The following is a 23,923-nucleotide window of genomic DNA, read 5'->3' on the forward strand; positions in this document are numbered from 1 at the left end:
TCTTCTAATTGCTAGGCCTTCTGAGGTGAGACATACTCCTAATTTAGATGACTTTTTCTAGTTGGGAAAAATAGAACTATGGCTTGTCTCTTGATGTCATCTTCTCCCTATCTTTTAGAGTTTTAATAAAAGGGAATGAAGCAGGCCTAGAATGGTAGCACTGGTACTTCAGTGACTGGGTTTATAATGGTCTCAGCTATTTCTATCTACTATAAAAGGTATCATTTTTTTCAATTATAATTTCTTCCCATGAAAGCTGTTTGTAATTATGAACATAATAAATAGCAATAACAAAATTCAATCAAAAGCTAAATAATCTACCTTCACAAGTAAGTTTCAAGGAAGGTGAGGATAGTTTATTATTAGAAAAACTTTTTTTTTGTAGAAAAACTTTTAATATATGAACAGGCTACACTAAAAAACAATTATCTCTATGCTAATTACCTTGATCTGATCACTCACTACACATTATATGTACTGAAATATCATGATGTACCTCATAAATATGTATAAGTATGTCAATTAAAAAAACTCAACAGCTACTGAAAAAGCAACTGACAAATCAATATCTATTTCCAACTAAAAAGACAAAAACTATAATAGTTATAAATAGTGGATACTACCTTGCTATACTAAAGATAGCCTATATTGACTAAGAGTCAGTATTATCCTTAATGTAATAACCTTAGATTTATTACTTCTACCAAAATCAGACTCAAAATCACTATTAATACCAAATGTCTCTGAGAGACACAGGAATAAGAGTAAAGAACAAAAGTATAACTTAATAATGACTTTAAAGCCAGAAAACCACCCCAGCTCATAAATGTATATAATTATGATGTATAAAACAAAAATATTAATAAATTTTTAAAAAGTAGAAAACCTGAGAAACTGAAAAATCAAAGTTTTAATAGCTTAAAATGAAATTTTTTAAAAATTGCTATTTTTCTACATCAATATACAATTATAAATAGAGATGCCCTTTACAATAGCATTAAATACACACACAAAATGAATTAGGTTAATAAGATGTATGTGATGTTCAAAAACACAAAACAAAAACATTTGAGTGATATTAAAAAGTCAAATAAATTGAGTCAGATAATGTTCTTGAAGTAGAAAGGTTTAATGTTGTAAAAGTACTAATTTTTCCAAAATTAATTTATAGACTTAATGAAATATCAATACAAAAAAAACCCTGGGATTTCTTTTTGACAGCTAATAAAACTACTTTGAAGTTCAACTAATATGATTTCTCTCTGTTATTTGGGAATTCAAGTTTGAGTCTACCTATCTCTGGGTATTCATTAGTCAGGATCACATAGATTTGGGATACAGAGTGAAAAAGGTATATGAGAGGGGCAAAATTATGTCAGAGGGGCAAAACTAGGGTGATCAGGAGACTGTTCTGCATCTCCAGGTACACGAGTGCTTAGCAAATGCTCCTACATCAAATCCATACTGTCTTAATAGACACCACCTTAATCACTTCCTGACTGAAGTTCAAGAATAATTCAAAGAATATATTTATCATAAAATCTAAAAGTCCAACCACAGAGCATGTTTAAAGAAGTAATTACAAGTCTAAGAAAAAATATAGGCTGGGCGCGGTGGCTCACGCCTGTAATCCTAGCACTCTGGGAGGCCGAGACGGGCGGATTGCTCGAGGTCAGGAGTTTAAAACCAGCCTGAGCAAGAGAGAGACCCCGTTTCTACTATAAATAGAAAGAAATTAATTGGCCAACTAATATATATAGAAAAAATTAGCCGGGCATGGTGGTGCATGCCTGTAGTCCCAGCTACTCAGGAGGCTGAGGCAGTAGGATTGCTTGAGTCCAGGAGTTTGAGGTTGCTGTGAGCTAGGCTGATGCCATGGCACTCACTCTAGCCTGGGCAACAAAGCAAGACTCTGTCTCAAAAAAAAAAAGAAAAAATATAGTCATCAAGAATGAGGTACTAAAGACTTCTCAATGGCAAAGGAAAATACGATTAGGTGATTAAAAGGATATAAAATGTTATCTAAAGATATGTATATCCGTATAGAAAAAAGACCAAAAGACATGAAACTATGTAAAATGGCTACCTCTAGGATTTGAGATTATGTTTTTTTAAACCAGTATTTTGCAAATTTTAAAAATCTGTCAGAAAAAATATCCAATTCACATGTAAGAAATATTTAAATCAAACTTAAGAAACCAAGAAGGTGGCCGGGCGCTGTGGCTCACGCCTGTAATCCTAGCTCTTGGGAGGCCGAGGCGGGCGGATTGCTCAAGGTCAGGAGTTCAAAACCAGCCTAAGCAAGAGCGAGACCCCGTCTCTACTATAAATAGAAAGAAATTAATTGGCCAACTGATATATATATAAAAAATTAGCTGGGCATGGTGGCGCATGCCTGTAGTCCCAGCTACCCGGGAGGCTGAGGCAGAAGGATCACTCGAGCCCAGGAGTTTGAGGTTGCTGTGAGCTAGGCTGACGCCACGGCACTCACTCTAGCCTGGGCAACAAAGCGAGACTCTGTCTCAAAAAAAAAAAAAAAAAAAAAAAAAAGAAACCAAGAAGGTATTTTAAGTCAGCTGCTGTTTCAACAAAAGTAGTTGAAGTATACCTGTTCATTGTCCCTTGTATGCGTTCCTGCAGAAATCCTATCCATTATTTTTTCATTTCCAGTTCTTAATGAGGTCTCAACAAGGTACTCCTTAACTTTGCTCTCCAAAACCACATCAGGACGCCAAAGTAACTGGTCTTCATTTTCATACACTGATGAAGAAAATTCCATTAGCACATTAAAAATAGTGAACACACTCAAAGATGTACACAGTTCTTTGTCCTCTTGATAGGCTATTACACTGGGACAGGTAAGCAATTTTGAGGATACCAGTAATTTGATTATCTGGCAAGTTGAGCCTTTCACTAGTTTAAGAACCTTTTTTAAATTTTATTATAAGCCAAGGGTTCTGGTGGCTAGAACAAGTGGCTTTTTTGGTGGTCAGATTTACGGATTAGAAGGCTTTCCATACCTAGTAAAATCTAATGGAAACCCCCCTATTGGTATCTTATACTCTTCTGATGAATAATCTGTGTAAATTCTCTAATAACCTCATTAGAATTTTCTCTTGAATTCCCTAAACAGCTCTATGAAATCTCTAGAGGTTAAAAATTGCAAATAAAATAAACAAACAAAACCACATAAAAGACAAACTATCTGGTAATAATGAAGTATCTAAGAAAGGCATACTTTTCCTTTACTAACATCCTCTCAATAAGAGTATTTTTATTTAAAGGACGAAGCAGATTAATTGAACATCCCTAGGGAGATTTTTGAAAACAAGGGCAAATAGTTGGGAGAAGTAAACTTTCCACAGTCTCTTAAAAACACTGATATTAATGAACAAAATGTCACTACAAGTTTATATTTTGTACAAGTTTATACTAATGTACTCTACCACTTTACTCAAAGCTTCTATTTTACATAATAAAGTAATATAGATGGCCCAAGTATTTAGCCCAGTGCTTCAAGTGCAATCCATTCTTCAAGTGCATAATAAACACTAAATACAGCTAACACAAATTTATGGAGACCATATACCAGGGACTGTGATAAGTGCATTAAGCTCACAAATTAATAAGGCAGGCATTATACTCAGCAGGAAAGTTAAAACTAAAGTGTGCCTGTGAAGTAATAAGACTGCCTTTTTAGAGAAGTTCCTGGAACTTTCTTTATTCTGGTCACAACTGAAAATAGGTAAAACAGTTTGGGTTTATTCCCTCAAAAGACAGAGAATAATATATATACCTTCTCCTTTGATTTGTAGAACTGAGAGATTACCTCCATTATGTCTGCCCTACAGACCTGCAGCTGCTGAGCATGTACTTGGCTTCAAGGGTGTGTGGCATTTGGGTAGGATGTGTGTGTGTGTGTGAGGCTGCCACATCTGAAGACCATCAGCTATTGTTTGCTTCCTCCGGGACAACTGGCTTCTACCACTTTGAAAGCAGTTTTAGGAAGACAGCATTGCTAGTGGCTGCCAAGGCTAACAACCCCAGGGTAGCCAGTCCTCCCCTCCTTTAAACGGGGGATGACCTGGTATAGAAGAAAGAAAGATGGGCTGGGTACGGTGGCTCATGCCTGTAATCCTAGCACTCTGGAAGGCCGAGGCAAGTGGATTGCTTGAGCTCAGGAGTTTGAGACCAGCCTGAGCAAGAGTGAGACATCCCCTCTACTAAAAATAGAGAAAGAAATTAGCTGGACAACTAAAAATATATAGAAAAAATTAGCTGGGCATGGTAGCACATGCCTGTAGTCCCAGCTACCTGGGAGGCTGAGGCAGGAGGATTGCTTGAGCCTAAGAGTTTGAGGTTGCTGTGAGGTAGGCTGACGCCACGGCACTCTAGTCCGGGCAACAGAGTGAGACTTTTGTCTCAAAAAAAAAAAAGAAGACAGACGGACTCAGGAAGTGTTGTGCTGGCTCTGCTGCTTTTGCCCAGGGACAAATCAACTTGGAAATCAATTTGGAAAAGGCCAAATGCCTATGGAAATATTCCAAATGTACTTGGTTCCTGAGTTCAGCTAAGAAAGTGTACCTGTATTTTTACTTCCCACAACTTTATCCCCTCCATACTATCAGAACCAACTATAGTTGGAATCTACCAAAAATGTGAAGAAAAACTAATTACACATAAGCAGGGGTGTACAGCAAAAGCAACAGAACCCTTTCATTCCACCTCCTGCTATTTGAGGGTGGGGGCAGGAGAATTTCTTCTAGTCTCTTTTTCCCTCAAAAGTTTTCTTTCCACAGGATTATATCCTTAACATTCTCATTATCTCAGGGAGGAAATTCTACCTTCTTTTATTAAAGCAGGATGTAGGCCAAGATATTATACCTTAGAAGGCTTTCCACTATTTTAATAGGCACTGAGCACGCTGGCTAAGAAACAGCTGTGTGTGTGTGTGTGTGTCTGTGTGTGTGTGTCTGTGTGTGTATGTGTTAGGGAGCTCTTACAACAAGTCTCATGGAGTCTGAGTCTCATGATTAATTTTGACACATTTTTCCTAAGTCAGGCCTAAATATTCTGACTCTGGAAATTTCCCTGACCCCAAATCTATCTTTATATTGTCAAGGTTGGTATATTATCAGATTTTTAAATAACCATTCTAAGTGATATCTTTGGTCTACCAAACATCAAAATCAAAAGTTTTCCTTACCTTTTTCACTACCATCGTATTCTCCAAGATACGGGGGAATCTCTGCCTGATATTGTAAACCAATCATTATTTCCTACAGGAAAATTGAGAAGTAAAAATAACTTCTTATAAAAATAAATACTGAAACAAAGGTCCCAAACTCATTAATCAGGTTTTAAAAGTCAAAAGAAACTTTATCTTATAACAACAAAAATTATCATAAATCATTTCAGAAATGTTTTTAAAGGCCACTTTAGTCCAAATGGTCTACTAAATTATCATGGTAACTCAACTTACTTTTCTCAAATCTTCAGGAGAGTTACCACTGTCTGTTTCAACATCTTCAACTTCTGATTCCTTATCACCATCACATGTAGTATTTGCTTAAAAGAAGAAAATTAAAAAGGTTTTTACTGCTTATTTTTGTAGCACCTGGGAGAATGCCTATTATTTAATATTTTATAAAAACTTGTGGAATAAATGAGATCAGCATAAATATACTAAACCTCCTGCACTATTCTTGCAATTGACATTAGTCAAAACAAGACTCTAAAAGCTCTAATAAAGTATATAGTATCCTTATAATTACTATTGTGTACTGTTAAATTGTTTGGAAGTTAAAAGGAAACCATTATGGTCACCTTAAAAAGAAAGTAAAGCACCGGAGTTCTGATTACACTAATCGAGAAAGACATATACTCAGCAGCTGCACATTAAGTCCATCAAAATGGACTGCACACACACAAGTGCGTGTGTATTTGAACATGTAAAATGGTTCTTCTACGTTAAAAATACCTCACAAAAAATAAGCGAGATTGCACAAAATAAATTATTTCAGTCCAAAGCCTTTTTAGTATTACTGATAAACATTAAAAGGTAATACCAAGAATAGGAAAAAAAAGAATTAAATGAATCATTAAAAATATTTTTTGAGCATCGATAAATTTTCAAAACCAGGAGAGCAAGAGCATTTTAAAAGAAATCCCAAAAAATGTCTACAAAATTTCATGATCAACTAAGACTGGTTACCATATCAACAAAAGATTCTTGGAAAAGAAAACAGCCTTGCAAAACTAAGTGTATGGTTCAATTTTTAAATGGTATATTAGTTCACCTCTAACCCAATAAAAAGGCTATAATCTTGTTCAACATAAATTATAATAGTATTTTATCTCAACTATATAAAACACTTAGAATACTCTAAAATAAAGTACTTAACACATATTATCAATGCTGCTATTAATCAGTAATAACTGGGTTTCTTACATCGTAAAGGCCTAGGGAAGAAATCGGAAGTCTCATGGGAAGTCACAGATGGTGTCAGATCATCAGCAGAAGACTGAGTTTCTTCATCATCACCTGACAACAAGTCTTTTGCTATTTCCTCCTGGAAGAATAGGAAGGCAGTGCCGGAGTTAGAAATGATTACATCTCATCAATTAAGAAAAATGTCTTTTTATAACACACAATACAATTAAGAACTAGCTGAAGCTCCCTTAGTTTTAGGAGAAGTAACTGCAAAATTCTCCTATTAATTTACTTCATGTACACAAATATTTAATGACATTTAATATTTAATTATAGGTAACATTTAATAATATACTAGTAAATAATAATAAGTACAACTATACATTTAAACAATTGCCTAATTTTAGGGTATGCAGAGTTTTCCTAAAGCTGTAGGCTAATTTTTACTAAATTTATAACAAAAATAATCTGACTTCTAAGTGGTTAACAATACTCACTTTCTGCCAATAATAAATAAAACTGAAAAAATGCCTCCAAACTCCACTCCTCCAACAATTTAAAAAGTCCAACCAATGAACAGCTCTGACTAGTGACATATCTTTAAAAGCAGCATGTTTGAATTAATTTTTATGTAAATGTATAGTCATCCTTGTGTCTGGTACATAGTAGGCACTCAATAAATACTTGAATGACTATAGTCATTACGGTCTGTGGTACATTAATATCATATTGACTAAAAAGTGGGAACAACATAACTCACAAAAAGAGGTTCCAAGATGTGGATTCCTCTCCCTGCCTCAGATCTGAAAGGGAAGGAAAGGTTTCCAGGGATCTGTTAGCAGAGACTGTGGCTGTGAGAATTTTCCTCAGCAGGGACAAGGCCTCCCCACAACCAGCCTATGTTAGAGATGGATCACCGTGGCCTTGGCTGCTGCAGCCGCTGTCACTCCCAGAGCCAAGAAAACAGAACTTCTCTCCAACCACTCCACGCCTAAGCCAGCTTGGTTTGAAGGCTTCTGGGGGATTTATTAATCAATGCTTTCATGTGTTTACAGGATAAAAAGAAGTTAAGGCAAAATCTAAGTTTAGATACAATGTATCTACACAGGAAAGATGAAAAAATGATGGGAGAATATTCAGGCATGCAAGTATCATGAAGCTACTACTACTTTTAAAATAATGTGATCAAAGCCAATGTTTAAATCAGTCACCAAAATGATAAGAGCAATGGGTCAACAAGAAGTTTACATTTCAGAATTATAAAATGTTTTAAACAAAAGAAATTCTAATAAAAACAGTCAATGGTAATAGGTTCTGAATTTTTCTTTTAAATGCTTGTACTTACTTTGTCTAGTGTCATGTCTGGTAGTTCATCTGCCAGTTCACTTGGGGAACTATTTGCACTGGAATTTGCAACCGCTGGAATTGTAGGTTCATAGCCATAGAATGCCAATAAATCTTCTAGAGGCATGTTTCCTTCCTATTCAAGCCAGGAGACAAACATGAACTCAGTAGGCATCACAATATTGAACCACGGGTAAACTGTGTGATGTCCTTAAGTTCATAAAGCACATTATCAAAACAGCAGAACGAATCAAAGCTAAGTTTCAGTTTTTCTTTTATACTGTTGTTAGAAAATAGACCAAACACCTAGAGCTATAACCAATATATTAATAAAAGCCTAACAATTAACATTTTAGTTTTCATTTTCCAGCATTTTACTTTTAAAAAATAAATTCCCCAAATATTTACTTTAGTGTAGACCTTTTTGTTAGCTTTCACACAAGTATAAAAATTTGCCTTGAAAATATTTCCAATTAATCAATCAATAACTTCATGTAATTTACAGTTTGTTTCCTTGCACTTAACAGTTGACCACTTGGTTTATTCTTCATGTTAATTAGTAGATACCTGATAGGAAACCTTTCCTGAACATTTACTAACACCAGCAACATTTAATTATGAGTGTTCAAAGCACAATTATCCTTTTATATTCTTACTACTGTATATGACATTTTATTCCAGATTTTTTTTTTTAAAACAACTGTCTGATGATGATCGTATTATCATCATCACCATCTTACAGGTAAGAAAACTGAGGTCTAGCTCTGGGTTTCAATCCCAGTCCCCCAAGTTCTTTTACTGGATGGTGCTTTGATAAAATTACATACTCTGGTTCTAGTGCAGCCTATGTTATGAATACCTATGCCATGCCCCATAGAGACACGCAGTCACTGTTTTCCTCCCACTAATCTCCATGAAAATAAGTTCTATCTTTCCTTTTAAATAGAGTCATGTGCTATATAACAATGTTTCCATCAAAGATGGACTGAAGGAGGAACAGCAGGCTGTGCCATTATAGCCTAGATGTGTAATAGGCTATACCAACTAAGTTTGTGTAAATATACTCCATGAAGTATACACAATGACAAAACAGCGATGCATTTCTCAGAATGTACCCCCATCATTAAGGGACCCATGACTATATTTTAACTACTAAAGTGTACAGAACTATTTATAATTATCATTCAAACAAACAATTTCAAAACAGTATGCTAGGAACTAGTTAATTTGTTAAGTATTTTTAAGATGTTTGTGTCTATCAACTAAGAGATTCATTTTTAAAGTTTGCTTATTGGTTTAGTTTTCTCTTTAAGCCAAATTACCTAAGTCGGGAAGCAAACAGCATAAAAATGCTAGAGTAGAGTGTGAAGAACATGCCCACAGCTGATCACACAGTGAACCGAGAGGAGGTAGTGATGATTCCTAGAGAGCCAGCTGGCTGCCCACAGGGGATGCAGGCTACGGGAGCCCTCAAAAATCTGGCCTTCACCTTTGCAGATGTGGAACTTACACATATTTCATTGTATCTGATTGAAACAGATTCATGCTAAATGAAATTTAGAATAAAGTATACAACAGAATGCTAATTTATAAATTTGCAGTAGTAGACATATGCTTTTCTAATGACTGTAACAATCATCTCATTCCTGAATCCTTTCAGCTTGGGATTGAAATCAATAAAAAATTGCTTTGGGAGCATGGAGTCAGCACAAATTGACTTGGACTGTCAGAACAGTCAGAGGTTCACCCTTGCCGTGAATTATTCTTCTCCTAAACCAAAGAATCCCTTGGAGGTGACCAGAATCAGACTTAGAGTCTCTCTGCGGCCCTATCTTGCTCCTTGCAGAGTCCACGCAGCCCATTCCCTTTGGCTCATGTTGGGTACAATACAAATGACTAGACGGAAGCCTTTGCCAACCACCTGTCAGTAGTATTTCTCAAAAACCTCAGTTTCAGATTCTCTCCCTGAACTGAGGAGATGGAAATTCTCACTTCTTACTCATTGATGGTCCACCTTCTCATCATTTACTGGGTTCCGGGTACTTTGCTGAGGACTACTCGCTATGGATATAGAAATAACATTTATAGAAAAATCCCTACTAACAAGGAATTCAGTCTTAGTTGGAGAAACTGGTAAGTTAACAATTATAATACAATGTGACAGCTACAATACTCAGTTCTGGAATTGGTGCTATGAATTTGTGACTATACAGAAGACCTACACCCCAAGAATAGTGGTATGGGGCAGGGAGGTACAGACAGAGCAAAGATTGAGCTAAGTCTGGGAAGATGACAAGGCTGTTGACAAAACACAAACATAGCACTGTCAATTTTGATGAGTACCAAAGGAAACAAATATGAAGATCCTGAGATACACAGTAACACTGGGGGCCTGATTTCACAGGGGAGCAAGGAAAGACAGTAAATTATCTTCAGCAGAGGCTTGAAGTCTATGTGGCCAGTCCCATGAAGGGCATTCCAGGCCAATGAAACAACACACAGGAGGCCTGAAGGTGGCTTCCCAGTATGCCAAGTGGCCACAGCTTGGTGAGCAGAGTGAAAAGTGGCTCAAGAGGAGAATGGAAACAGAGGCAGGGACAGATCACAAAGGGCCTCGTGGCCAGGGAAAGGAACTTAGACTTTATTCCCAGGGCAGTGGGAAGCCATTGGAGAATTATAAAATGGGAGCAACAGTTATTTCTTCTTAAAGTGCTGGACAGCTGCATGAAGAAAAGTCGGGTAGAGATGAAGAGATACGAGAGAAGCAGGGAGACCACTTAAGGGGCCTCATGCTGGGTTAAGGTAGTGACACAGACAAGGAGAGAAGTGAACAGAAAAGATACATTCTGAGGCGGATTCAAATGGGTTACTAGATGTGGGAGTGAAAGGGAGGGAAGGACGACTCCTAGATTTCTATTCAAGCAATTAGATGGTGCTAACTTTTCCTGATCTAGAAAAGACTAAAGGAAGAAAAGGTTTTCGAAGGAAAAAAATTAAAGAGTTCGGCAAAGGACACAGTTAAGTTTGAGAAGACTATGAAACATCCAAGTAGAAAAGTCAAGTTGGCCAGGAGCCTGGAGCTCAGAGAATCAGGCTGGGCTAAAGATATAAATCTGGCATTCATTAGCATCTAGATGATATTTAAAGCCACAGGAGCTGATGAGCTCACCCACGAAGAGGGTAGAGAGAAAAGAGAGGGGATCTATGCTTTATTAGAAGAACTTTCACATATATGGGCAGACATATTTCAGATATATTGCCCCCTATGGACAATGAGGTATGACTGAAAAATCTTAAATACGATTTGCATTTTAAAAATAATGGTCATGGGGAAGTAGAAGAATGAGAGCCTTAACTAAGGAAGGGAATTATTTGAGCGAAATTTAGGGAAAAGATCTGTTTCAGAGGTCTAAATGGACTGCCAGATTTCTGACCTGAGAAGTTAGCTAGCCATAGCACACCATGAGATAGACATACAAGAAGACAAACTTGAGGGCAGGGTGACAATGATGAGTTTAAGGTGAAAGCTGAAACAGTGGGCTTGAGTGAGATCACACAGAAAAGGCATCTAGAGTGAAAAGGCAAAAGCCAAAACCCTGAAGAACATCATCAATTAAAATGCAGGCAAAGAAAGAAAAGCCCATAAATAAGACAGAGGGAGAACCTAGAGAGTAGAATTAGAACCAGGAGAAAGCACGATTATGTAAATTAAGGCAGAAGCAAGTATGGAGAAACTAGGAATGGTCACTTGGGTCAAATACCAAGGAGAAATCAAGGGAGAGAAGAATTCTTTCATATCTGGCAATTGGGAATTATTGGCAATCCCACAGCATGATGGATAAAGCCAAGCTAAGGACTGAGTGGCAGGGGAGAACGTACACACATATCTGAGACTTGGCTATAGAAGGAAAATGACTAAGGGCAACACAGGGTCAAGAGACTTTCTTCCAAATGTGCAGACCAGGAGAATAGGATTCCATTTGGAAACAACAAAAAAGTAGAATAAACTAAAGGCAGAAGAGATGGAATCGAGGGGTTACCCTGGGATGTGGCAGACACTTTAGGGACAGGAGGGAGGAATAGAAGTTAAGTTTGTTGAGGGAGGGGAACAGGAAATTCCCTGTAGTCACGCGAAAACCCCTACTTTTCTATAAAGACACAGGCATGATCATCTGTTGAGGGCAAAGGTGACCATCTTAGTGGAACCCTCATTAGTAAATTCAAGTGATGATAATGGTGATCAATGGGCTGGTGCTTAAGCACAAATTATCTGTACTGGAACTTCTTAAGCGAAACTGGAAAAGGTGAATCCAGTCTCTGAAGCACATTCCAAATGAGCTCTCTATTAGAGCCTACTAATAAAGCACTTAGTCCTTTGAAGCATAAAAACAATTTTTTCAAAATGGAATTAGTAAGTCTTGAAGTCTCTTAAGATCCATGGTGGCCAGATCAGCTTAAAAGTTTGATCAGCACCTTATTCCAGGTGTAAGAACTTTTCTATCTTTTTCTAGGGTATTCTGTGGAGCCTATTTAAATTTAAAGGGACACAGCTGGGTCTACTCACACTTATAAACGAACTATTCTCTAAGTCAAAGGGTTTGTATTAGGAAGAATACAAGATTCAGGGCAGGGAACCGACTACTTGCTAACGGTTACCTTGGGCAAATCACCTAACTCCTCTCCACTCCATTTCCTCATTAGTAGAAAGGAAAATACAATTATTTCCTTGATCCTATGAGGCACACTCTCAGGTATCTGAATCAGGATGCATCCCATCACCAACGTACAAGTTTCACATACTGTGTTTCCCCGAAAATAAGACAGAGTCTTATATTTATTTTTCCTCAAGAAGACACCCTAGGGCTTATTTTCAGGGGATGTGTTATTTTTTTTAAGTACAGTACAACAATATACATTTATTCAAATATAGTTAAGTCGTCTTCTTCTGGAACATCATCTTAACTCTCCAAACCCCGAATTCCATCCTGAATTTGTGACTCTATTTCCTTTAGAACCATTGGCCCCAATCGGTCATGTTGAGCAATAGAGCTCTCATGGGGCAGATGAGAAGGGCTGCACATCTTCTTTACCGCTCTGCAACAAAATGCATGGGTTGTGCAGATATGCTATGTAGCCACGCCCATCACTAGGTCTTATTTTGGGGGTAGGGCTTATATTGTGCAAATGCTTAGAAATCCTGCTAGGGCTTACTTTATGGGTAGGTCTTATTTTCGGGGAAACACGGTAGCAGTGTTTCTCCCTGACCCCATCTATGATATGTTATCAATGGTACATCTTATAATCAGCAAGTCCTCTGAGCCAAGGAAATAACACCAATTCTTGTCTAACACACCCAATAGCATTGCTGAGTGGGTCAAATGAGACTAAGTGAGGTGCAGATCAATGTTAGTAACCAATATAACACCTGTCTGATACCTTAAAGTGCAATTTACAAAATATACACATAATTTGTATAAATGCTTTAAAAAGAAAAAAAGGAAGGACCTATACTAAAGTCTCAGTGATAGAAAAAGTGATTTCCTATTTTCTCATTTATTTATGTTTTTCTGAATTTTTAGAATTTTCTCACAATGAACACCAGGGGACATACCTATATATTAATAAAAGCAGAAATAAGAACTTTAATATAAGCCATACTTTTGTATGTTTAACAACTAAAATCTAGTCACTTAATTTGTACTCTATGCTCACCAAAGAGATACTATAACAAAACTGATTTTGTATCTCTCTTATTATTTTCCATAATACATTATGTATTGAAAATTTGTACATGCCAAAATACAAGCCATGTTTACAGTCAACAAACAACTGAGTTTATTGACTAAGAGCATAAAAACTTAATTATAATTTTTGAAAATAAACATTAACATCAAGTTCCTAAGACTGTTAATATGTATCAATACCTAAATCATTGTTCCAATAATAAAATAATAGACTACATTATTGTAAATTATATAGAAATAATAAAAACATAATTTAAAATTTCTTTTAAAGATTTTATCCTTACTCTTTGTAAGGATATTTGTGTCTCTAATTACTGTTTCTTTTATTCATTTTCATGTTTTATTAAACATCAATAAAGAATAGAGATCACATCTACACAATTATTCTTTACTACAGATCAGAACCATAGATCAAAGGAAGTGGGTAGTCAGTCGCTCTTAGAAATAACTCCTCTTGTCCACTGCTCAGTGAGAGAAGGATTAGCCTTTGGAATGAGGACACAGCTCCTGGGTCTTCTGCAGAATTTGTATTTTTCTGTCCCAATTTCCAAGAGTGTGATAAAATGCCAGGAAGAAAAACTGTCCAAGTACAGAAAAGTTGAAACACTTAAGGGCCTATAATTTTTCTGAATCTACAAATTCAGTGACAGATATTACAAAGAAAAGATTTAATTACTAGAGTTCACTAAACAAAATGAAAATCATAGGAATAGGGACTAGGTATTTCTGTCAATAGCTAAGTTAGTTACGCTGTTGTTGATTATTTCTCTACATCTTCCTCAAGTTCCTTTTAAAACTCACTAAACGCATATCAAAGCAGCTATTATTACAATTTCTGGAAAAACAAAGCCTACAAATCTGAAAAATAAAATTTTACTAGCACATAAAAATCTCTACCAGATTACAAGCAATCAAGCAATAACTAAGTTAACACATTAAATGAAGTTTAGTTCTTATTTTACTGACAAATGGCTAAAATGCATCTGACACTTCTATCAAACATTTTCTTGTATCTTGTTGTGACTAGACTGCTGTCTCTCTACCTTTAACAACAAACACTTTACCCAGGACGGCGCATTGTTAAGCCACCTGGGACTTTTGCCTCATGCCCATATAACATGCCTACAAGCAGTGTCCTGACTTAAAACTACAAAAAAGAAGTACTGTCTATTTTAAGAAGCCTTCCCTGAACTCCCACACCAGGCTAAACATCTTTTAGTAAATATACATAACCTTTCTGCCACAGCTCTCATTGCTTAGCTCTTTCATAGTCCTTAATATCTACAAAAAAATCTTTGTTCCCATTTGTCACCCTATATTAGACTGTAAGTTCCTTGAGTTCAGGGACATTGTCAAATTGCTCATTTTTGCAATTCCAGACCTACATAGTCCTTGGCTTAGTGATAATGTTAAATGGACTATAATTCTCAGTTATTCTAGGGTAACTACTCAGAAGTAGGAAGGAATTGCGTGCATAAAGCCAAGATAGAGCTCAAGACTCTCCGGCATCTTTTCTCATCAACAGGCAACATTTTATTTTCAGTCCTGAAAAGAGCAACAGGCAAAAGATTTTTCTTCTTCTACCACTTGAGTATTTCATAACAATTTTAGTTTTATATTCCCAAATCTGTTTGGCTTTTACAGATTTTTTTAAGTGAATAAATCTAACTGCAATTGTATTAGATCAACTGGCAAATGAATGAACACTTATAGAAAATTTCAGGTTTACTGGAAAAAGCCTGGGGTTGTAGGCCCATCCGGGGATGTAGGCCCTGAAGACTCTGCCTGCTGTTTCTCTGTGTATTAACATGAAGAAAGAAATGGAATAATAACCCACTCCTGCCTTACAAAGATAGTAAGCAATAGAGATTATATATGTAAGAATGTGCTTTTTCTTCTTCAAGAAAAAGGTATAAGAACTCAAGAGGTTTAGTATTATTTAATATTACTTCTAAAAGCTTCTGTCATTCTGGGCTGATTAGAAATTTTCAAATAAGGTTAATTTATAGATAAGTATAATCTTAGTTTTTCCAAAAATCCCTATAGAAATTTCTCTGTACAGTCCTAGTATAAATGTGTGTTTAAAATACAGTTCATTTGAATTTATATTGACTCTGGGTTTAAAAAGTTATAAGCTACACTCGTTCTTGCTAACTTTTTAAACAATGACTGGGGGTTATAATGGGACATTACCAATTTACATTTGAAAATATGGTAAACCTTTTTCTTTTTCAATTTTTTTACAGTATTCTACCAGATCATCAGTTATTTGAAGGAAAAGACTTCTCTTTGTATCTACTGTAGTACTTAAATTCAAGTTTGACCCTCAGCAGAATAGTATGATAGAATGAAAAGAGGGCTAAACTAGCATCTAGAACTAAGTCTAGGGCCTACAGTTCTCTAAACCTCAATATTCTCATCTGCAAAATGCTCAGATGTACCTACTTCACTGTGCTGATATAAGCTTAAAAATTAGGTTTTTATAAAATAATTTTGAGAAATTAAATAAAAATGCACTTATTAGGCTATCCCCCACCCCCAATGAGAAAATCAGTGACATTCTATAAAAGTTAGGTCAAAAAATATATATATATACTGATCCAATTTTTATTTCAGGTAGATTATAAAATAATTTATAATAGAATTTCAAAATCTTTATGACAAGTTTGTGTTAAAATACTAAAGTAAATCCTTTACCTTTTCTAAGTCTTCAATTTCAGAACTGAAGTTTTTACCCTCATCCATCATTTCTTCTTCTTCAAGAGTTCTTTCATCATCATAGTCATGGACCAACATCTCAGCAGTGGGGTCAAAATCATGATCCTCAGAAGACAAAGACCCAACTGGAATGAAACAAACTCAATCACTTTACAAATTTACAAGGCTACTTACAAAAGAAAATAAAAATTTGTGTTCTTCTGCCAGTCCCTTTTAATGTTTTATATGTGAGTTTTATTAAATGAATCTACTATATACTTTATAGGTTATAAAGTAAGACTATATGATTCTGAAAAGATATCTGAACCAGCAAAAGAATAAGGCAAAGTAATCCACTTTTATAATGGGTCCAGTCCAGGAGAAAACAAGTTATAATAGCAACAAAGTGATTTAAAATGCATGGTCTTAAATAAATGTTCTAATATAAAAACAGTCAAACTTGCGTATCAGTTTAATACATCTGTATAAAAGCAATAGCAAAAAGTCAAAACGATTAAATTTCCATTAATGGAAGACTTCACAAGAATCTACCATATACTAAGGCTAACTCTTCGGATGAGAGTATAAATTTTACCCAAATTCTTATCCTCAAATACACAAAACACAACAGAAATCTGTTTTATAAAACAAAGACAAGTTTCTGTGAAGTAGCTATACAACAATTCACTTTTTAAAAGCACTATATCACTTTATATATATCTATAACAGTATTTCAAGCTCCCCAGCATTAATCAGACAAGCATTAAACTGTAAAACTATACTTTACTTTGGATTACTAATAAAGTTCTTAGGATCATGTGAGGTGAATACAGACAATCATAACTTAAGGTTTGGGAAGATATAGCCATTGCAAGTGTTTTGGTCAATTCATACTTGTTTATAAATTGTATTACTTCTTAATACCAAATATGAATTCAATAGGAAACACCAAAAACCAACAGAAGAAATGACTAAAATCCATAATCCTAAGAGAATGAAATCAAATTTATGAAAAACAGGATTTTTCTCTATTTGTTTTACTCTAGTATCTAATTCAATGAGAACAGACTCTTAGAAAAGGGAAGGAGAGAAGGATCAGAATATGTTGGTGGGGGAAGAAAAAAGTGGATAAAAGCATATACAACATAAAAAGTTTGATCTGTTCTTAGGCAAGCTATTGAATATTTTAAAATTTCAAACATTTAAGGACAGTGTGAGATCATAACCAGAACACTGAACTAGGCCAAAGATTTTTCACTATGGAAAAACCACAGGCATAATTCAATGTTTTTGATTCTGAGTTCCAAGAACTCTAATCATTAATCCTAAAAATAATGCAATTTCTATGGGACTTAACTTTTTAGGTTTATATTATATGATGTTATTTCTTTAAAGGTTGAAGAATATCTGCTCATTTACAAACCTGAACTACATATGGTTTAACTTAATTTTAAAGAGAAAGATGAATATTTATTAACTAACTCAAAAACAGAACATTTACCATTACAAATTTTCTTCCTTTGAGGAATTCCTGGAAACCTCCACAATGTGCCAAAGCAGCAGGGATGAAATAGATGCTAACTTTTCCATCTCATAGGAGCAAAATTCTGCCCTCTTTTGGTATTCCTGTGTCACTTGGCACAACAGGCTTCCCCTTTAATATGGAAGGTATTCAAAAGCGCCAGAAATTGAAGGGCCTCAGGTTCTACTCCTGGCTTGGCTTTGTTCTTGGCTTTCTGTGACCTAAAACAAGTTATTTAAACTTTTTGTGTCTAGCTCCAGTCTTCCATTTGTAAAATACACAGGGGTGGCTGAAGGACCTCAAGAGTCCCTTCCAACTCTAAAATTCTCCTATAAAACTAACTGAATAAAAACAGGTTATAAGTCCATTTAGACACCCAAACCACACTGTCTTTGGTGTTTTATTTAAGATTGCAACTTCCCTTCAAGACCAGCCTGCACAAGAGTGAGACCCCCTCTCTACTAAATATAGAAAAAAAAAATTAGCCAGGAGTCACATGCCTGTAGTCCCAGTCCCAGCTACTCGGGAGACTGAGGCAGGAGGATAGCTTGTGCCCAGGAGTATGAGGCTATAGTGAGCTATGATGATGCCACTGCACTCTACTCTGGGTGACAAAGCAAGACTCTGTCTAAAAGAAAAAAAAAAAAAGATTGCAACTTCTTAAAAGAAGTCAGTGATGCAAAACGGAAAAATTCCATTGTCATCCAGATGTTTGGCATCACATACATAAATATTCTGCTCCTGAAATTAGTTATAACAAAGAAATGTTTATGTCAAAATTAGCAAAAATTTTTAAAACAAATTTTAAATGTAAAGATGTAGACAGCTATTTTTAAAATACCAACAAATTTCTTTTACTCGGTGTATTTTACAATACCTTAAATGATAATCCAGTGAGACCTTGAAGGCGGAATAAATAGAAAAAGTAATTTTGCAAGGAAATGCACCGTTCACTCTAAAACATGTTCTAATGGAAGACCTGGGAGCTCATCTGTGCTCCACTATTAACTGTAGCATTATTTAAGTCTCCTCAACTGTAAAATAAGGGAGTTGGACTAGTACAGAAGTGCTTTTTCTGGAGAATATGAGAGGGAAAAGAGGTAACCAAGAGGGGAGGTGGAAAGGGGATGAGAAATGGAAACAAAGCACATGAGGAAAGGTCCTTACCATAGATCTGCTTCAGGGGTTCCACAAACCCCAAATTGTGTAATTATGCACATGTGCAGAATTCTGGAGAGAGTCTCTTGCTTTCATCAGATTCTGACAGGGGTTTCTGACCTCAAAAAGGTTAAAGAAACACTGTACTAGGATGATCTATGGTTGTTGTCTCAGATCAAAAATACTAAATCACCACTTTTCAGAGCCAAACTTGGATGTTCTTTTTTTAATATTATTATTATGGCAGCTTTACTTAACTCTAAATTTTAACACAATCTATAGACATTTAATTATAAAAATGAGACAAAATAATGGGAGATGGGAATTATGGTTAATAATTAAGCAGTCCCAAAATTCTGAAAAATTAAAGACTCAATCTCTCGAAGAAATCAAAATTAAAATCTAAGATGCTAAAAGTTGGTGGAAAGTCGATTTGGGATTTACTGTTTCAGACTTGGAGGAAAAAACAATACATGTAAAAATTAAAGACATTACTTAGAAGAACAGTTGTCTTAGCAGCTTTGTAACAGGGTTATTTTTTTCAACATGCAAGAAAAAAAAGATAGTATAACTAACTGTCCCTTCCTAGAACAACTTAATTACCAAATGCACATTGAAACTCTTAAAAACCGATGATGAAAAACTTGCAAGATAAGTTTTTGTGGGGAATCCTTTAGCAATGGATCTTTGAGCCCGCATTACCCTCTGGACCCACAAAAGAGGTAAGAAAATAGGACAAACCTGGGCTTGAACTTCCAAAAGAAGCCTAGGAGAAAGGGAGAGAAGGAAACGTGAGGTTAGATCGCGCAGCCAAGGAAAGAGGCAGCGCCGGCAACAGGGCGCAGAGGAGGCGGAGTCGAGCGCTCCTCCGCAGCTGCCAAAAGTGCAAGACGTAGCTTCGCTCCAGTCGCTCCCGGCCCCTTTCGGGCCCCCTCTTGGCTGCCTCGCCTTCCTCCCGGAGTCCCCAGTGTACAAACTCGCAGACCCGGGACGAAACCCTGAGTCTAAGAGGCAACTCCAAGTCTCCTAGAGCTCAGCAAGTTACAAAGCACAGGAGCAAAACCCAGAGCGGTCGGCTCGCAGCATCAGTCCCCTATCCCAAACATCTCGGGAGTCCCCCAAATCCCACCCAGCCCTCCGCGGCCCCAAACAACTCCTTGCAACGCAACACCCTTTCGCGGATGGAACTTGCTCACTGGGCACCTAGTCCGGCCCGTGGGGCCTGGAAGCCCCAACTCCGGCGCTGTCCTCTGCCCTGGAGCGCAGGCCGGCTCAAATCGGACACTTGCCCCCAAGCGAAAGCGCAAGCCCCCCCATCGTCTCTCCCGAGTCCAGAGATGCGGTCCCTCAGTTCCAGGGATGGTGGCTCCTTCCAGAGTGTTCAGTCCCGCCCGGGCCCGCCAGCGCGCCCCTCGCCCCAGCCGGCTCCTGCCGAGGGGCACGGCCGCGCCACCCCCTCCCCCAGTTCACTAGTCCCGGGGGAGATGGCCGGGGCAGCTTCGCTCGCCCAGCTTCCCTCCTCCAGCCCGGAGGAAACTGGGGCTATCGAGCCACTCTCCTGGAGAGGGCGTCGAGGGTCGTGGTCTGCTCCTTCACCCCAGGGGCTCCCGCACATCCCGGGCTGCGGGCGGGGAGTCCCGCTCCTCTCCCGCGAAGCCCGGCGGCCGCGCATCCCGCTCGCCTCCGCGCCCGGCGCAAAGTGGAGCGTGCGGCTCCTTCGCGCCGCAGCCCGGGCCCGGTGGGCCGGGGACACAGCGCAGCACTCCCGCAGGGCAGTGGCGCAGCCCGCTCCCCGCTTTGCAATCCAGCCACGGAGGGGGGGCTCGGCCGGTTTCCACCCACCCGGGCCCCGGGAGGCGGCGCGGAGGCGCTGGCGGCCGGCGTCAGCGGCCGGGGCCACGACACGGCCCCGTCCCCGGGCAGGGGCTCGCTGCCGCCGGCCGCCGCCTCCGCCTGGCCCCGTCGCCTGGCTCGGCCGGGGCCGGAGCCGCCGCGGCCTAGTCTCGGAGGGAGACCGCTCCCGCGCCCGCTCCCGCCCCCCGGCCGGCCCCGCCGCGGCCCGTCGCCGCCCCGCGACCCCCGCGCCGCCGCGCCGCCCCCCATGGGGCCGCGGGAAGGGCCCCGGACCCCCCAGGCTGGCTCGGGGGCCGCGGGGGGCCGCCGGGCGCCCGCTCCAGCCCGGCCGCTCCTGCCCGGTTTCCCTGCTCACCTCCGCCATATTGGTACCTTTAGGGCGAACGAGCAGCGCCGAGCCCAGTCCCCGGATGGGGCGCCTGAGCCAATCGCAGCCGCCGCCGCCACCGCGGTCCGCCCGGCACCCGCCCGGCGGCGGAGGCGGCTCGGCCCCTTATAGGGCAGGGCGGCCCGCGACGCCCCCGGCCCGCTCGCACGCCCACCCCGCCCGGCGCCCCTCGCCGCGCCCGCGCCCGCCCGCCCGCCGCGGGCCGACCCGCACCCGCGCTCACCCGTCCTCCTCCCGCTGGAGTAAAGTTCCTGCCGAACTGGAGGCGAGCGGGGCCGGCCGGACGCACGGGCGCGGGACGGACCCACCGCCAGCCCGTCGAGGCCCGAGCGCCGGAGGGGGCGGCCGGGTCCGACCCGCAGACGCTGCGGTGCGCGGAGCGTGGGGCGGCGGGCGGGAGGCTAGACGGGCAGGCGATGTGGAGGGACAACTCGGGGACTCAACTTCCCTAAGAGGCGAGGGCTGGAATAGACTCACCGGCGGGAGGAAGCGCTGGGCAATGGGAGAAGCGGCTGATGGATGGCAGTCAGTCGGAATGAGAGGACCGCGACTTTGCGCTTTCCCCGGAGAGACCTGCAGGAATGGGGGTGCAGACCGGGGTATACCGGCTCATGGAGTGGACGGTGGAAGTAGACATTTGCCGAACAGGCTCTGGAAAGTGGTGACTGTACGGAAGAAAAGGCAAAAAGAGACCGACAGGGCAAAGAAATGATGATGAACATATTTGTACAATTCAAAGACGACGCTCATAAAACATATACTGTGCACTTATGAAAAAAGTTAGACCATCCTAAGGGTTGTTAATCACCAAAGAGACTAGAGGGTGACCTGGAGGTACACAAAAGATAAACCTGTTGAAGGATAGCAAGATGTATCAAAGGCCCTGAAATGAGTCTCAAAAACTCTACCTCCTCCCGTCCCCGCACCCCCCGCCAGCAAAAGGCCAAACATTTGCTTAGGATCATAAAAGAAAGCCAGTCCTGTGTGCAAGTGGATGGGTAAAAGAGGGAGGCCAAGGCTTAACAGGTATACCTGCTCCTACCTGTGGCTTATGGCCCCTTGCTATTCATTGGGGGAGCTAAGTGTAATCTCTGGTAGGACCACATCCACACTGAACAACTTTGAGTAAAACACACGAAAATATACACCAACAACTGGTTGGTGGCCCACAGAAGTAGATCCTACAAGAAGATAAAGTGTGGAGTAGCTCTGGCAAATTCGGAAGACACATACTGTCCTGAGAAATGATCATAGGTATGGAAAAGTCTGCCGTAAGGTACATGGATAAGTGAGATGCAAACATAATCAGGAAACTATGGCAGGGCCCTACAGGGATTTGCAGACACCAGAGCTCTTCTCCCAGCTTTTTGCTAAAACATATGTAATATTAAGTGATAGAGGTGAAGTTTGTGTTATAGTCTCACAAGTTGAGAGACTTTTTAGAAACTAAAATTTCTGCACTCCATACTTTTTAATTCAAACATGAAAGATCTGAATTTGAACCTGGGGTCTCTCCAATTCCCCTGCTCCTGGGGGGCATACTTGAGGCTGAGGCTGGAGACTGCATTATGGAGATCTGCACTTCCAACAGTCTGAGCCATAGGAAGAAAGTGTCTTCAGCAGCCTGCCTGGTACATTACACTAAGAAAAACGTTTTCTTCCTAGCACATTTGGCTAATCCAAACTATAAATGTGGACTTAGATTATGTTTTGCCATGTCTGAGAAATATGGATCTGTGTACTTGCATGAACCTAGTAGGGAGAGAGAAGGTTAATTTCAAAATTTTTGCCAAGACTTCTCAAAATCACTGGTAAAATTTATTTATGGAAATTTTAAGGAAAAATCACTTCAACCATTTCAAAACCTCCTAAAGACATGGAAAATTACACTTTCTCTAGTGTGAAAGATATCTTTTGACCTTTTGTCCAGTGGAATAACTCAAAAACAGCTGAACTTTGAAACCAGAGGCTTGGCACACATTGTATGTACTGTCCTCAATGAGGCGTTCAGAGTTTTCGAAGTAAAAAAGCGGCTTGAAATTAAGTGCAAGTGATTATCTTTAGAAATGAGGCAACGAGCAGGCCCTGTGGACTGAGCTATTAAACAGCACCCTGAGCTCTGGACCACAGTCTGAGCCATGGGAAGAAAGTGTCTTCAGCAGCCTGCCTGGTACATTACACTAAGAAAACGTTTTCTTCCTAGCACATTTGGCTAATCTAAACTATAAATGTAGACTTAGATTATGTTTTGCCGTGTCTGAGAAATACGAATTTGTGTACTTGGATGAACCTAGTAGAGTTTCTGTAGATTTTATTAAATTGTAAAGATTTTGTATAGACATTTGTAATTTTGACTGCTTATATGCTTTCCATCGTAGTACCTAGTTTAGGGAGTCTGTGTCCATGGTATTAAATAAGGATCCAGAGAAAGATAAATGAAGCTAAATTAATTAGCAGTTTGAAGAAGCAGAACTACTTTTCCCTTCCTGATCACTAGAGAAAAAATTTACCACCCAGTCTTACATAATACATTTCTTTTATGATAAAGTGTATAAAGTCTACTATATGTAGATGGATCTTTCATTCTTTTTGATAAGACTTCCAGGAGTCAGTACTGATAAAAAATTCCTGTTGTTGCATGCACTTGCAATTAAAATACTATTAAGAATTTTGCATTTATTATTAGCCTGTAACTACACAACAGGGAGCATTATACAGAAAGTGCTTGATGCTGGGCACTATGGGACCACAATAAAAGTCCTTGTCCCCCCAAAAGCTTACAA

At 39.3% G+C, this 23,923-nt stretch overlaps 1 protein-coding gene across 4 annotated transcripts in view; it reads right to left on the minus strand.

The window, feature by feature from the left end:
- Positions 1–21,437, minus strand: part of MIER3 (MIER family member 3) — a 33,194-nt gene extending 11,757 nt beyond the window's left edge. The window contains exons 1-8 of one of the 4 annotated variants that reach the window (XM_012775652.2): positions 21,364–21,437; positions 19,640–19,664; positions 16,219–16,364; positions 7,779–7,913; positions 6,452–6,572; positions 5,483–5,568; positions 5,207–5,279; positions 2,609–2,760 (exon numbers count right to left, since the gene is read on the minus strand). In XM_012775652.2, the coding sequence (XP_012631106.1) occupies positions 2,609–2,760; positions 5,207–5,279; positions 5,483–5,568; positions 6,452–6,572; positions 7,779–7,913; positions 16,219–16,317 (666 nt within the window). In that variant the 5' untranslated portion in view covers positions 16,318–16,364; positions 19,640–19,664; positions 21,364–21,437. The other 3 variants (XM_012775656.2, XM_012775654.3, XM_012775653.3) reach the window with 3 other exon arrangements.
- Positions 21,438–23,923: the final 2,486 nt, after the last annotated feature.

Source organism: Microcebus murinus, chromosome 11 (genome assembly GCF_040939455.1).
Source record: "Microcebus murinus isolate Inina chromosome 11, M.murinus_Inina_mat1.0, whole genome shotgun sequence".
Taxonomy (NCBI): Eukaryota; Metazoa; Chordata; class Mammalia; order Primates; family Cheirogaleidae; genus Microcebus; species Microcebus murinus.